Below are 12,774 nucleotides of genomic sequence, written 5' to 3' on the forward strand. Positions count from 1 at the left end.
GAGACTCAATGAGAGGCCCTGTCTCTAGGGAATAAGGTAGGAAGGAATAGAGCAGGACACCAGAGTCCTCCTCTGACCCAAGAGTTCCCCGACTCCCACACACACTCCTGTCTTTACCTTTCTCTTGTTTCTTCACAGCCAGATCTCTCCAGAGTTCTCTGTAGTCTTAGCCCCCACTGTTCATGCCTCACTGGCTTTTCAGACTGTCATAGTATGTCTCCACGCCTGTTCAGTTCAGCCTGCTCTGTCCGGCCTTGCCTGTCATTTGACAGGTCATCTCTTTCCACATTGGGCTCCCATGACCACACACTCTAGTTTCTTTCTGCCTCACCATTGGCCAGTGCTGTCTTTTTTACACAGCCCTCAGGGAAGGTCCCCCCAAACCCTCTTTTCTCCTACCTACATTCTCAGCCAGCACCACTGGCTTCAGAATCCATTTCTCCAGCCTTACTGTCAGCTCTGACCCCTGGGTTCTCTTCCAGTTGATGACTTCATGACTCCACATGGATGCCTAGTGCCCAACAGGTTGCTCATGTGATTTGTTATAGCCAATGAAATGGTGGGGACATAACATAACATAATCACTATACTCTCTTCTCTTTCCATATAAAAGTATGGTCCATTATATCCCCTCTATATAGGTTCCCCCTACACAAGTTACTCCATCAGCCTACATCCTAGATGAAAAATGGCATAGGGTGAATCATGTTAAACCACAGGTAAACCATGGCAGACAGTAGTGGAGAGAAATGTGTATGCCATTGGAGACCGGAGTGGATGTTACCACAGCGTAACAAGCCTGACCTGACTACTGTATCTACTCCACAGGGTTTACAATCCCAGGCAGTAGGGAAATCACTCTAAATTGTATGCAGTGAAGACTGGCCCAGCAAGGCGGGGAGACAGGTCTACCTCAGTGATAGGAAAGCACCTCACCAGAACACAGCAGGGTCCACGTTCACACAGGAGGCAGGTTCCATCAGTTACCAAATTTACCTATAAATTGCCCAGAAGATAAATAATATAAACAACAGTGTTTATATTCAAGATGAAATTCAAGACAAGCCACTTTTTCCAGCTCTAGAACAGGTGCCTTACCTCTGGCTCAATACCAGGAAAATGAACAGGTTTGAGGAACCTCTTATGAGAAAAAAATTTAGAGGGTAGGGATGGGGACAGTCTCCTTATACAGTACAGGCTGGCCTCCGGGACATAGCAATCCACCTGTCCACCTGCCTCAGCCTTGGAAACTTCCCACCACTGCATTTTGGAGTTCTTATAGCAGCTAGGACTGGTTTTGGTCTGTTTATTATTTTTTTAAATATATATATCAGACAAGCAGTGGTGGACACACCTTTAATCTCAGCACTTAGGAGGCAGAGGTAAGGGATCTCTGTGAGTTCGAGTCCAGCCTCATCTACACTTTGTTCCAGGACAGTCAAAGCCACACAGTAAAACTCTGTTTTGGCTTTTTGAGACAGGGTCTCTCTATGTAGTTCTGGAGATCCTGAAGTTCACTATGTAGAGAAGACTGGCCTTAAACTCAGAGGTCTGCCAGCCTCTACCTCCCAAACCAAGTTGCAAGTCTTTAGGACTAAAGACGTGCACCGCCATGTCTGACTGAAAGTCTTTTTATTTCTATACCTGCATACTGAGTCCAGGCACCAAGAAGGCACCTAGATCCCTTGAGCTGGAGTTATGGTGGTTGTGAGCTGCCAGGACTGGAACTCTGCTCCTCCGTTAGAGCAGCGAGGGCTTCTAGCAGCTGAGCTATCTCTCCCATACCCAGGGTCACTTTTAACTGCCACATGAAACAGAGAGGAGATTAGAGAGCACCCAAAGGAACAGCAAGCTGGGGATATCCATCTCCTGCCTTTCCAAGAACAGCCGTTGCATGGAATGAACTGCTGAAATATCGTGCATGATGGTATTCATTGAGCATGAAAGAACATAGTTGATTTCTAGGAAATTATTACATCATCCCTCTATACCCATAGAAGGTTGGTTCGAAGACATGCCCCAACATGGAACCCAAGATCTGTCCACTCAGTGTATGTTGTAGCCCGACACACATGCTCCACTACCTCACCTTTACCTCCGTATAACGCCTGACACCATGTACATGTGGTAGGGCTGGTTGGTATGCCACATCATTAGGGAACCGTGACCTGAAAAATGTATGTATCCAGTAGACATAGTTTCTTTCCAAAATATTTTTGATTCAAGGTTGGTCAAAATCCTGGGGAATCCCTCAAGACAGGGCTAACTGCACATATGTGACTCCATTGAATTCCCTAGATCACGGATAATAACTCCAGGACCAAATTCCAGACTTTCTCCCTCTTGCCTGTGGGTCCTTGGTTGCCCTACACCCTGCAGGCTCTTCCGGAGTTGACTCCAACCAAATGGGAGACCAAAGGTCCCACGCTGACTTGGAACTCACCCTCAAAGGACACAGAGGCTTTTCTGTGTGTATGCCTTTCACGCAGCGTTCACTTTCAGGCTTCAGGCCCTCAGGGGCAGCATTCTGCTACAAAGCATTCACTCTCTGCTTCCCCAATCTCACTGTGAAGAACATATATATATATATATATATATATATATATATATATGTATATGTATATGTATATGTATGTATGTATGTATGTATCTGCACTCCTATATAGCGAGGCTGCTGGTGTCACCATAAATGATTACAGCCAGGGCCCTAGAGTCCATCAGGACTGTGAGAGAAAGGACAGCAGAGGACAACTCTGACTGAACCCTCAGAAGATCCATTCGGTGGGAGTGAGAGCTACTTCCAGGAAGGTCCTTAGGACCTCCTCACTCCACCTCCCATCTCCCTGGGGCAGGCCCGGTAGGGGGGGGTCATGGACCATCTGAAATGTGATCAGCTTTGTGTGGGGTCAGCTTTCCTCAAGCACCAGTACCTCAGTCCTCCCACATAGATCCTGCACATGCCTCCCCAAAAAGGGGGAAGGAGAGTTACCAGCAGTGTCTTTAGGTCACAACAGGACCTGGTTACATCAGGAACGGAGGGCACCCTATGTTTTAGAAGCCTACTGATATGAAACAGCAAAGAGGGTGGACTTTGGAGCCAGACTGGCTTCCTCTCATTCTTTGTCCCCAGAGGACAAGCAGGGCAATAGACAGCCAGCCATCTCACACACAGAGGCGCATGCCCAGGAGATACGATAATGCACTTTTCTATGAACAGCACTTTGAAGTGATAGCCATAAGGAAATAGAGGCCTAATGTCCTACTGAGCTCCTTAGGCTGCCCAGCTGGCTGCTGGTGCCTCAGCTCTCACCAGCTCCTACTCCCCAGCACTTAGTGTTCTAGACACACGGACTAAGATCTATTTCAATCTCTTGTAATTGCCTGGGTGCTCTCTGGACCCCTGCCTCTGTGGGCTGTTTGTTCTGCCAAGAGCAGTAACTCTTCCCTCCCTGTCCTCACCAGCCATCTACTTAAAATATCAACACCTCATCCTACTGGGCAGAGTGGCACACACCCAGCATTCAAAGATCTGAGGCAGGAAGTCTGAGGCCAGCCTGGGCTATACAGTAAGATGCTGTCTCCCCAAACCCCAAATCACACCTGAATGCCTGCTTTCCCAAACACAAGTGTTAAACAGCCAAGCTATTATGAGGCTCGAACAAATAATGTCAGCCAACAACGCCAACATAGGGTCTAGCACTGCAGCCCAATACTTAAAAACGAAGGCGCGGAGTCTGTCGGCACCTGTTGCAGTCTTAGCACAGGGGAGGTTGAGGCAGGAAGATCAGTTCACCGTCATCCTCAGCTCCCTAGAGCAGCTGAGACCAGGACAAAGAGAGCTGGTGTCAGCTAGTGGCATGAACCCATGGTTCCAGTGACTTGGGAGACTGAGGTAAGAGGTTCATTTGAGCCTAGAAAGGGTGAATATAGGAGTGCTGTCTCCAAAAAAAACTTCATATGGTGGCATATCCCAACACTCAGGAGGCAGAAAGAAAACAACTAGGCCAGTGTGGGCGATGAGACCATCTCAAAATAAATAAAAATGAAAAAATCAAAAGCCTTGGGGCTAGAGCTAGCTCAGTGGTTAAGAGCACTTGTTCTTCCAAAGGACACAGTTTAATTCCCAGCACCCACATTGCAGGTCTCAACTGTCTATAGCTCCATCCAGTTCCATGGGATCCAACACTTCTACATAGACATGCAGGCAAAATACCAATGTAGGAAAATAATAAATTATCTTAACAATGAAAGTCCAAAACAAAACCCTTCAGTTGGTGTACGGTGACACTAAGCCTTCATTTGGTATGGGGGTGTACAGTGTAAAGGTGCACCTGGAGGCCAATGTAGGACCAGGAGTTCCAGGAAGCAATGTGTGTGGTATCATGTGGTATGTGGTATGTGATGTATGGTGTGTGGTATGTGGTGTATGTGTGTCATGAGGGGATAGCAAGTCCAGGTTGACCAAGACACACACACACACACACACACACTCTCTCTCTCTCTCTCTCTCTCTCTCTCTCTCTCTCTCTCTCTCTCTCTCGGTCTAAGGACCATGCTCTGAGAAAACCATCCATCTTTCCATGAATATTTATTAAGCAGTTACCACATGCCAGGCTACTTTTCACTCCAGCCAGAGACGAGAAAGATCTAAATCTGCTCTTGTGAAGCTTACATTCTCGTGAGGGTCAAAAACATCAAGGTTACAGTGAAAGTGGCCAGCCAGGACATAGAGCAGGTGGGCAGGACAACGCTTGTGAACCTCGAGGCCTCTCTGAGGTCACTGGAATGACAGGGAGGAGCCAACCACCTTTGTGGGAAAAGCATCCAGGTGGATTTCTTTTTTTTTACCCAGCTCCTTTGAACCCTAGGCCATCATCTAAGAGTGTCCCAAAGTAAACAAATCCAAAAAGAGTGAAGGTGCCCCCCTTTATTATGGAGGATTCCAGAGCAGGACAGAATAGAGGAGCTTGCCTCAGGGAAGGATCTAGTTGGCCCTTGGCCCCTTCCCTCCCTGGCCTGGTACCCCAGGCTTCTTGGCCCATCAGCCTGACTCCTTTGCCCGTATAAGTTCCCAAAGTCTCAGGCCAGACCCCAGGCTGATCCAGCAGGATATGTGGCAACACCCAGTCTTCAGACAGGCCTCCTGGAGCACCGGCTGGATGGGTGGGTCTCCTGGAGCACCGGCTGGATGAGTGGGCCTCCTGAGCACCCTTCCTGCTTTGCAGTGCCAGGTCCTTGGGGTCACGGGTTGGGTCTAGTTATCAGGAGTAAAGAGACAGTGACAACACCAAACAGAGGGTGACCCCCAATCCCAGCAGGTTAGAGAACACATGAGAAAGACATGACACTGGGACCTCTTAGGAGGAGAGGAGCCATGTGGCACAGTAGATACCCAGGGCAGGTGGGCAGCTGGGGATGGGAGAGGATCATTTCTTCTTGGCGCGGTCTGCTGCATCGAGGGCAGCCATGTTCCTTGCAGCCGTGACGAGGTGGATGACACTAATGATGGACTTGAGCAGGGCAATGGGAGCTGTGATCCAGAGGCCCATTCGGAAAAGCCCCACAGAGCCGACTACAGGGAGGCAGAGAGAGAGAACAAAAGCAGGGGGTGGAGGGGTGTGAGACGGAGGCCTCTCTCCTTCCCCAGGCACGGCAGGGTAGGACTCCACCCCTACCCCCTTTTCCTACCTAGTGGTCCCTCGGAGAAATTGAACAGGTACAGGAGGCAATAGAAGAGTTCATTTCCAGCACACAGGGTGAACAGAGCAGGCTGCACACAATATAAGGTTGCCTAAGATGTAGGGCCATGTCCCTACCATAACCCACAGGGGCTTCTGCCACAGACAGGGGAGTGCTTCTCAGCCAGCTGCACACTGCGATATACTGCATACTTCTTTGGTCCTCCCACCCTGTAACCCCCCCAACAGGTATCATTGTCACCGCTGCCAGGATGAGGTACACAGACCTCCCACCAATTATCCTCCCTATGCTTCAGCCTAAGGAGCACTCCTGCTGTCTCATCTCCCCTGACTGGGTTCAGCCTAAGACTTCCTATTTTCAGATCACGTAGGGGAGGGGCAGGAAATGCTCACCCTGGAAGTATAGTAGATGCGAAGCACAGGGTTCCCAGACAGGTCAATCATCTTGTGGCTCTCACTGCCTCGCACCACAGAACTTGGGGAGAAAAGCAGGGGACTTCATGAGCTCTCACTGTGCAGAGGAACTGGTGTGACGCTGAGAACTGCATCTTGTGCAAAGTCACACAGTTCCCTAGGTGGGGCAGAGTCAGGATTAAATGCCCCACTACAAATTCTTCCCCCATCTGGAACCCTAGAATATTCATACAGGCCCATGCTAGAAATTCCCCAAGACTCCCGCAAGAATGACAAGCCCCCTCAGAGACACAGGGATCACCCAGGGGTGTAAGGACAGGGGTATGCTGGCATGTGCCTCTAATTCCAGCACGCAGGAGGCTGAGGTAGGAGGGCTGTCATGAATATGAATCCTACCAGGGCACATACTAAATGCTAAACAAGCTTTGGGCTATGTCTCAAGGAGGGAAGAAAAAGGAAGGCACCACCCAGCAAGCCTGCAGTCACCCCGCCCCTCCCCCTCCACTGCAGCGCCCGCCGCCCTTCCACTCATCAGCACCCTAGCATCGAAGCAGACCTGTGCAGATGCAGCCAGTGACTGGCCACGTCCAGGCTCATGCTGAGCTGGAACAGAAGAGTGGCCCGAGGGTAGAGCAGGGCCAGGTTGACCAAGAGACACATGGTGGCGCAACGGTCCGTCAGCATGTCGAGCATGGCCCCAAATCGGGTTCCTGAAAAGTAATGACTAGTGAGTTGAAAGGGACTGTTTGGTAGAGCGGACCAGTGACAGGTGCCCACTTTGGCCTAGGACCCCAGGCTGAGTATAAAAGTGGTCTGAAAGTGTCTACCATCTACTGCTAGAGGAGGAAGGCAGGTTGCTGTCAATAGATGGTGAGGCCAGGAGGGCACGGGTTATTAGGACAAGCACTGAGAAGGCATGGGGCTGTGCAGAGGTACTGGAGGTGGGGAAACTATCTTCAACTCCTCTAACCCTCAGCCAGGGCCCAAAGAAAGGCAAGCAGACCAAAGTCTTGGGGGCAGTTTTAAAGGTGGGTCTGCTGTTGAACTCATTACAAAGTTAGAGCTCTTAAACACCACCTGCTCTCCTCCCACCCGGCGCCACCTCTCTTCAGAGTGACTACCTAGTAAACACCTGTTGAATGGAATTTTTCTTATTTTCTTACATTTTTTAATGTTTATTATCTTTTATGGTATAAGTGACTGTCAGCATATATGTGTGAGCACCACATAGATGCCTGGTGCCCACAGAGGTCTGAAGAGGACATTGGATTCCCTGGAATTGGAACTATAGGTGGTTGTAAGTCACCATGTGGGTTCTGGGAATCAAATCTAGGCCCTCTATAAGAGCCGTAAGCATTCTTTCTTTTTTCTTTTTGCAAAAGGAAGAGATTTATTTCATGTGAGTACACTGTCGCTGTCTTCAGACACACCAGAAGAGGGCATCAGATCCTATTACAGATGGTTGTAAGCCACCATGTGGTTGCTGGGATTTGAACTCAGGACCTCCAGAAGAGCAGTCAGTGCTCTTAATGGCTGCGCCATCTCTCCAGCCTGCATAAGCATTCTTAACCTCTGAACACAAACTTAACCTTCAGCCCCAATCGCTTTTTTTTTTTTGCAGGATTTTACTGTGTAGTCCTGGCTCATGTGGTACTCAATATGAAGCCTAAATGACTCTTGACTTGGAGCAATCTATCTGCCTCATCAGTACTGGCATTACAGGCATGAGCCACCATGCCACACCCGAACGGAATTCCATTCCCACTGCTATGTCTGGTCTAGGTCTTCCACACCCCTCACAAACAGCGATCAATCCTCGAGCGCAAGCTTAAATCCCAGGCAGCTCTGTTTTGCTTTCTTACAAGGTTCTGAGAAAGCAAGGAAAGAACAAGGGATGTTGGGCCCCCAAGTAGTGCTACTGGTGGTAAAGTTCTGTCACCTTGATTAAGGGCTCGAGCTGCGTGTCCATCGAAAGCGTCTAGAAGTCCGCTGAGTAGATAGAAGGAGGAGGCCGTGAAGGGGCAGCAGGGCATAAAGTAGAAGGAAATGATGGCGAAAACAATCCGGGCATAACCTTGGGATGGGATGGGAGAGGTACAGGGTGTGATCGAGGAGCCAGTTTAGGGTTCCTCGCCCTCCGCTGGTCTTGGGGCCGCAGGCAGCACTCACCAATAAGATTAGGCACGAACAGGAAGATATTTTCCTCTGGCATCTTGGCGGCTCCCCTTGTGGTCTCGGCCCAGGTCTGGAGGTGCAAGGTCTTGTCCCAGCCTCACCAGCGTGGTCTCACCTTTCAGCCCGGGGCATCGGCAGCTCCACCTGAGCCCTGGGCCCAGTTCTCCCGGGCGATCCCAGCTGTTAGAGCCCGCAGGGCACCGGGGCGCGGGACACCCCTGGGCACAGCTCACGCACACCTGGCCTTCCGATGGGCAAGAGCTGCTGTCTCCAGCAACGGGTCCCGCAGCTCCGGCTGCGCCTGGCTCCCGGGTCCTATCCTTCCGTCGGGGACGTTAAGAACATCGGAGGAAGAAGAGAGCGGCTTTTAAATATAAATAAATAAATTAAATAAATAATGGCTGAGGTCCCTTTAAGGCCGGCCTGCTTCCTTTTCCTGCCCGGGCCCCTTGGCTTCGGCTCGTACCAACGCACCGAGGGAGGGGAGAGACTCGAGAGCCATCCGCAAAAGAAGAAACTGAAAAGGGAGAAGCAGAAGAGACCTGAGAGGGAATCTGCATTTTGCATTTCATGGACGGCGTAAACTCCTGGAGGCAAGGGGAAGGTGTAGCGATTCCTCCGTTCCGAGTGTGCGCCTCCCCGAGAGATTGGGCGACTTAGTACAGCCCACATCGCTTCCCCGCCCCCTACGCCTGCGGCCACGGTCGCTCTCCAGGACCCAGGCTGGGAAGAGGTGGCTAGAGAGGCTCCCGGCGTGCCTGCCGCTTTGCTTCTAGCGCCGCCCTGGTGGTGGGAGGATTCGAGCCCAGGTTCCACCCTACGTCATCTCCCAAACGCCTAGAAATAACGCTGGGGTCACTGCCTCTAAGAAGGGACCCAGAGAGCCACTGTGGCACGCTAGGAAAATGTCCTTAGTTCTAGAATCTCTAGTTTCCTGGCAACGGAACTATAAAGCTTCCTCAAACATTTAGGTCTTTATAGCAACCCGGAGCAGCGCTTCCCTTTCTCCCCTTCTTCCCAACCTTCTTCCCCAATCCCAATCCCCGAGGCCCATCATAGATTCCTCTTAGAACTTTCCATATCCCCTCCTGCCGAGTAGCCTAAGATTTCAACCCATCAGCCAGGTCGGGGGCTGCATGTTGGCTGCCTTGCCTAAGGAAGTGCCTTGTCAGAAAAGAAGGAAGAAGGGCTTTGGAGGGAATAGGGAAGGGAGTTGTCCTGAGAGCCCCTCCTGTCAACTTAGTAGGCAAAACAACGAGTTTTTTTCAAGGACAGAACTGAGACAGTAGGATGTTTGAGCTTTAGTCATGGACTAAATAAATGTGGGCTCAAGGAATGGCATGGGATGGAATCTGAGGGGAAGTGGGTTGGTTTCTCAGTCTAACATAAACTTTGTTTCCAGGGGGGATGGCATCCACATCTGCCAGGAGTGGGGACAAAAAGGACACCTGGCCAATTCAAGCTGCTGCCTCCTTAGGTGGAGGGCAGGTAAACTACAATGGAAAAGTGAAGGAGGTGGGAAGAACTAGCTAGTCAGGTGGCTCTGAGCCGTGAGCCATGAGATTTACTTAGCCTTGATCCTTAACCCTGAATCTCCAAACCCTGAGACCCCACAAACTGCTTTCTGGGTCTAAGGCCTTCCAGTCAAATCACATACCTGAGACTTATACTATCAGGTTCCCCAGCCACAGAGCCTGCAACCTGGAAGACACCAGACCGGTGGGAATTTGCAGGCTGAATTCTAACCTCCTTTCCAGAAAGCCTCATTATCCCGCTCTGAAGAATTCCTGACCCGAATCAGCACAGAACTTACAGATGAAGCACTGTTTACTGCTCGCTCTCATATGAATCCTATGCCCGACAAGGAAAAGCAGACAAAAGACCAAGGGACTCAGATATCTAGACATGGTGAACTCTCTCCCTCTTCATCTAGAGACCAGGCCCCGACTCACCTCCAGCCTTAGCTGATCTCCCCAAGAATCTGTTCATTTTTTCCCCTCATCATTGTTCGTCTTAGGCACAGTGTCCCTTACCATCTAACTCATTGTTGCTTGCCAGGAGCCCCTTGTCCCCATCTGCTCTAGCCACAACTCTTTCTAACCATAGGGAAAGTTGTTCTTTAACTGGGGCCTCTAATTCCAGTGTTCTTCACCAAGACCCGAGGCACTGACACCCGGTGAGTGAGGCTCTGCCCCTCTCCCAGGACAGAGGAGCCTGTGGGGAGAGAGCAAGGGTTGACAGCATCCCAGCAGGGTAGGGGGCGTTTTCAACCATGAAGTTCTATTCTATTCCACCCCATGCTTCAGTTCATGATTCTCAGCCTACTCTATTGTCCTCTGCCATCTCCAGCTCTGACAGAAATCGAACTCGAACCAAGGCACACCTTCTGCCATCTCCTCGTGAAAAGGTTTGTATGAGGTTATTCAGTTCCAACATTCTCAGCTTCCCCTACGTGCTGCTCCACGTCTAACAGGAGTTAGACGTTTGGGACACAGAATGCACGATATAGACTCGGCCCTTGAAAAATTCAGGGGTTTATTGGTCTTTGTTTGTTTGTTTGTTTGTTTGAGATAGGGTCTCACTATGTAGCTGGTTGGCCTGGAGTTACTATGTAGATCAGTCTAGCCTTTACATCACAAAGATAAACCTGCCTCTGCCTCTGCCTCCCCAGTGCTAGGATTAAAAGCACTCACCACCATGTCCAGCACAATTCAGTTTAGAACAAGGCCAGGACAGGTTAATAGCTAGTGACAACACAATAGGAATGGTGCTTACCTAAGAAGAGAAAACAATAAAACTATTTTTTATCCCATCCTCAGCTGGGCTAGGAAGGAAAGGCATCATGGAGCTTCCTGAAGATGGAAATACCTAAAGAAAGAATTTTCTAGAAAACAGCTCTAGGTATTCTAAGCAGTAGAGATCGTACAGGCCAAGGGACAGAGAGGTATCTCAGTAAAGTGAGGTGGTGAGCAGCTTGTGTGCTCTAGGACCTGCGAGGCATGGTGGCATCTGCCAGGCATGGTGGCATCTACCAGACATGGTGGCATCTGCCTTTAATCTCAGCATTCTGGAGGCAGAGCAGGGTGTTCGTTTCACGTTCAACGTCGGCTCGATCTAGAGAGTGACTTCCAGGACAGCCAAGGCTACCTTGTTTCAAAATAAATAAACAGAAATTTAGAAAATATACATATGTAATAAAAGAGGCTGGAGAGCTATGGCTCAGCAGTTAAGAACATTTGTTGATTTTCCTGAGGACCCAGATTCGATTCCTAGCACCCACATGTGATGGCTCACAATGATCCAGTTCCAGGGGCCACTGATCCCCTCTTCTGGTCTCCCAAGGCACCAGGCACACGAGTGGTACACAGACCTATATGCAGGCAAAACACCAAGACACGTAAATTTTAAAAAATTCTAAAAGCCTGATATGGCAGGAAGTGCATGCCTTTAATTCCAGCATTCAGGAGGTAGAGACAGATTGCTCTCTGAGTTCCAGGACAGCCTGGTCTACAGAGGGAGTTCTAGATCAGCTAGGGCTATATGAACCCTACCTATAGGTAGACGAGTAAATATTTAAAAAGCAAGCAAACATTAGATAGGGAGGGAGGGATGAGTTGAAGGACTAGTAGGCAGACAGGCAAATGATGACTGGATATGCTAACTCGTCATCTGCTAATCGCTTGCTGAATGCCAGCGCTGTCCTGGAGTGCAGCTCTGAGCAAAGTAAAGCCCCTGCTCTCAAAAAGTGTACGTAGGAGACGAGAGATGGTTGGGTGGGAAGATGGATGAGTAATGGGTGGTGGACAGAGATGAAGGCTGGGGAAGGAGGTGTAGGTGGCTTTGTGCGTGGAAAAATGGGTTATGGAGTAACTGGAACATGGTGTCTGGACTCAGGGTGGTGTATGGCTTGGATAGCTGGGTGAAAGGAAGATGGAAGGGACATGGCAGGATCCTTAAGTGTACAGAGTCAACAGCTCTTCCTCTCTTCCAGGGAGTACTCCCCACCAGCCTGACAACTGGAGGATGAGCTCAGTCCTCCCTAGTTCTGCTCTCTCTCGGCCTCTTACCCTCCCCACCATGCTCCTCAGTGAAAACCTCAAAGCCCCTCTTTTACAACTGACTAAGTCTCTCATCTTGGGAAGAACTCCTGGTCATAAGCAAAGCCACCTTTGAAACCAAGAAAATCTTCTGGAACTGTTACAGGACCCTCCACCCTCCACGGGCAAACACTACTGAGAAGAAAAGGTTTTAATAAAGAACCAGGGATCTTCTTTTCCCCCAAAACATTGGCAGTGTTCTGGAGTAGCTCCTGGAGGGGGTGGGGGTTATGCCTTTCTTCTAGACAGGGATGGAACATATCTCTAAAATCCAGTTACCTGGCACCTGCTAGAGCCAGCCACCCACTGTCTAGTACCTTTTAGCTAGCCCTAGCATCCAGGAGGCCCCTCTTAATGGTCAGGAGAGCCTTTGCCTTGGGTTCTGAAGA

At 49.9% G+C, this 12,774-nt stretch overlaps 2 protein-coding genes and 1 long non-coding RNA gene across 5 annotated transcripts; 1 reads left to right on the top strand and 2 right to left on the bottom strand.

Annotated features, from left to right (window-relative positions):
- Positions 1 to 193: 193 nt before the first annotated feature.
- LOC116893901 lies at positions 194 to 2,035 on the bottom strand. The gene is made up of 3 exons (XR_004387010.1): positions 1,645 to 2,035; positions 937 to 996; positions 194 to 511 (listed from the first exon to the last, which is right to left on the bottom strand). It is a non-coding gene; the product is annotated as an uncharacterized LOC116893901 (long non-coding RNA).
- Positions 2,036 to 4,569: 2,534 nt separating this feature from the next.
- Positions 4,570 to 8,907, bottom strand: Cdipt (CDP-diacylglycerol--inositol 3-phosphatidyltransferase). Of its 3 annotated transcripts, XM_032892601.1 has the most exons (7): positions 8,283 to 8,893; positions 8,053 to 8,187; positions 6,670 to 6,823; positions 6,093 to 6,174; positions 5,689 to 5,770; positions 5,393 to 5,572; positions 4,570 to 5,254 (listed from the first exon to the last, which is right to left on the bottom strand). In XM_032892601.1, the coding sequence occupies exons 1-6, from the start codon at positions 8,323 to 8,325 to the stop codon at positions 5,427 to 5,429; spliced, it is 642 nt and encodes a 213-aa protein (XP_032748492.1). In that variant the 5' UTR covers positions 8,326 to 8,893; the 3' UTR covers positions 4,570 to 5,254; positions 5,393 to 5,426. The 3 variants fall into 3 exon arrangements, with proteins under 3 accessions (XP_032748492.1, XP_032748491.1, XP_032748493.1); XM_032892600.1 differs by having other exon boundaries at positions 4,570 to 5,572; XM_032892602.1 differs by lacking the exons at positions 4,570 to 5,254; positions 5,393 to 5,572 and having other exon boundaries at positions 5,689 to 5,788; positions 6,094 to 6,174; positions 8,283 to 8,907.
- Positions 8,908 to 9,565: 658 nt separating this feature from the next.
- LOC116893902 (putative protein T-ENOL) lies at positions 9,566 to 12,468 on the top strand. Its single transcript, XM_032895626.1, has 5 exons — positions 9,566 to 9,776; positions 10,046 to 10,196; positions 10,431 to 10,464; positions 10,638 to 10,695; positions 12,280 to 12,468. Exons 1-5 carry the CDS (start codon positions 9,696 to 9,698, stop codon positions 12,313 to 12,315), a joined length of 360 nt encoding a protein of 119 aa, XP_032751517.1. The 5' UTR covers positions 9,566 to 9,695; the 3' UTR covers positions 12,316 to 12,468.
- The last annotated feature ends 306 nt before the right edge of the window (positions 12,469 to 12,774 follow it).

This window comes from Rattus rattus, chromosome 2 (assembly GCF_011064425.1).
Source record: "Rattus rattus isolate New Zealand chromosome 2, Rrattus_CSIRO_v1, whole genome shotgun sequence".
Taxonomy (NCBI): domain Eukaryota; kingdom Metazoa; phylum Chordata; class Mammalia; order Rodentia; family Muridae; genus Rattus; species Rattus rattus.

Excerpts from the sequence above, each read along its gene's own strand:
- Cdipt (XM_032892601.1), bottom strand. The coding sequence starts at position 8,325 with ATGCCAGAGGAAAATATCTTCCTGTTCGTGCCTAATCTTATTG. Across the intron at positions 6,175-6,669 it reads CACTGGCTGCATCTGCACAG|TTCTGTGGTGCGAGGCAGTG; the intron begins GTCTGCTTCGAT and ends TTTCTCCCCAAG. Across the intron at positions 5,771-6,092 it reads GCATCTACTATACTTCCAGG|CCTGCTCTGTTCACCCTGTG; the intron begins GTGAGCATTTCC and ends TATTGTGTGCAG.
- LOC116893902 (XM_032895626.1), top strand. The coding sequence starts at position 9,696 with ATGGCATCCACATCTGCCAGGAGTGGGGACAAAAAGGACACCTGGCCA. Across the intron at positions 9,777-10,045 it reads CCTCCTTAGGTGGAGGGCAG|AAAGCCTCATTATCCCGCTC; the intron begins GTAAACTACAAT and ends CCTCCTTTCCAG. Across the intron at positions 10,696-12,279 it reads TGCCATCTCCTCGTGAAAAG|GGAGTACTCCCCACCAGCCT; the intron begins GTTTGTATGAGG and ends CCTCTCTTCCAG.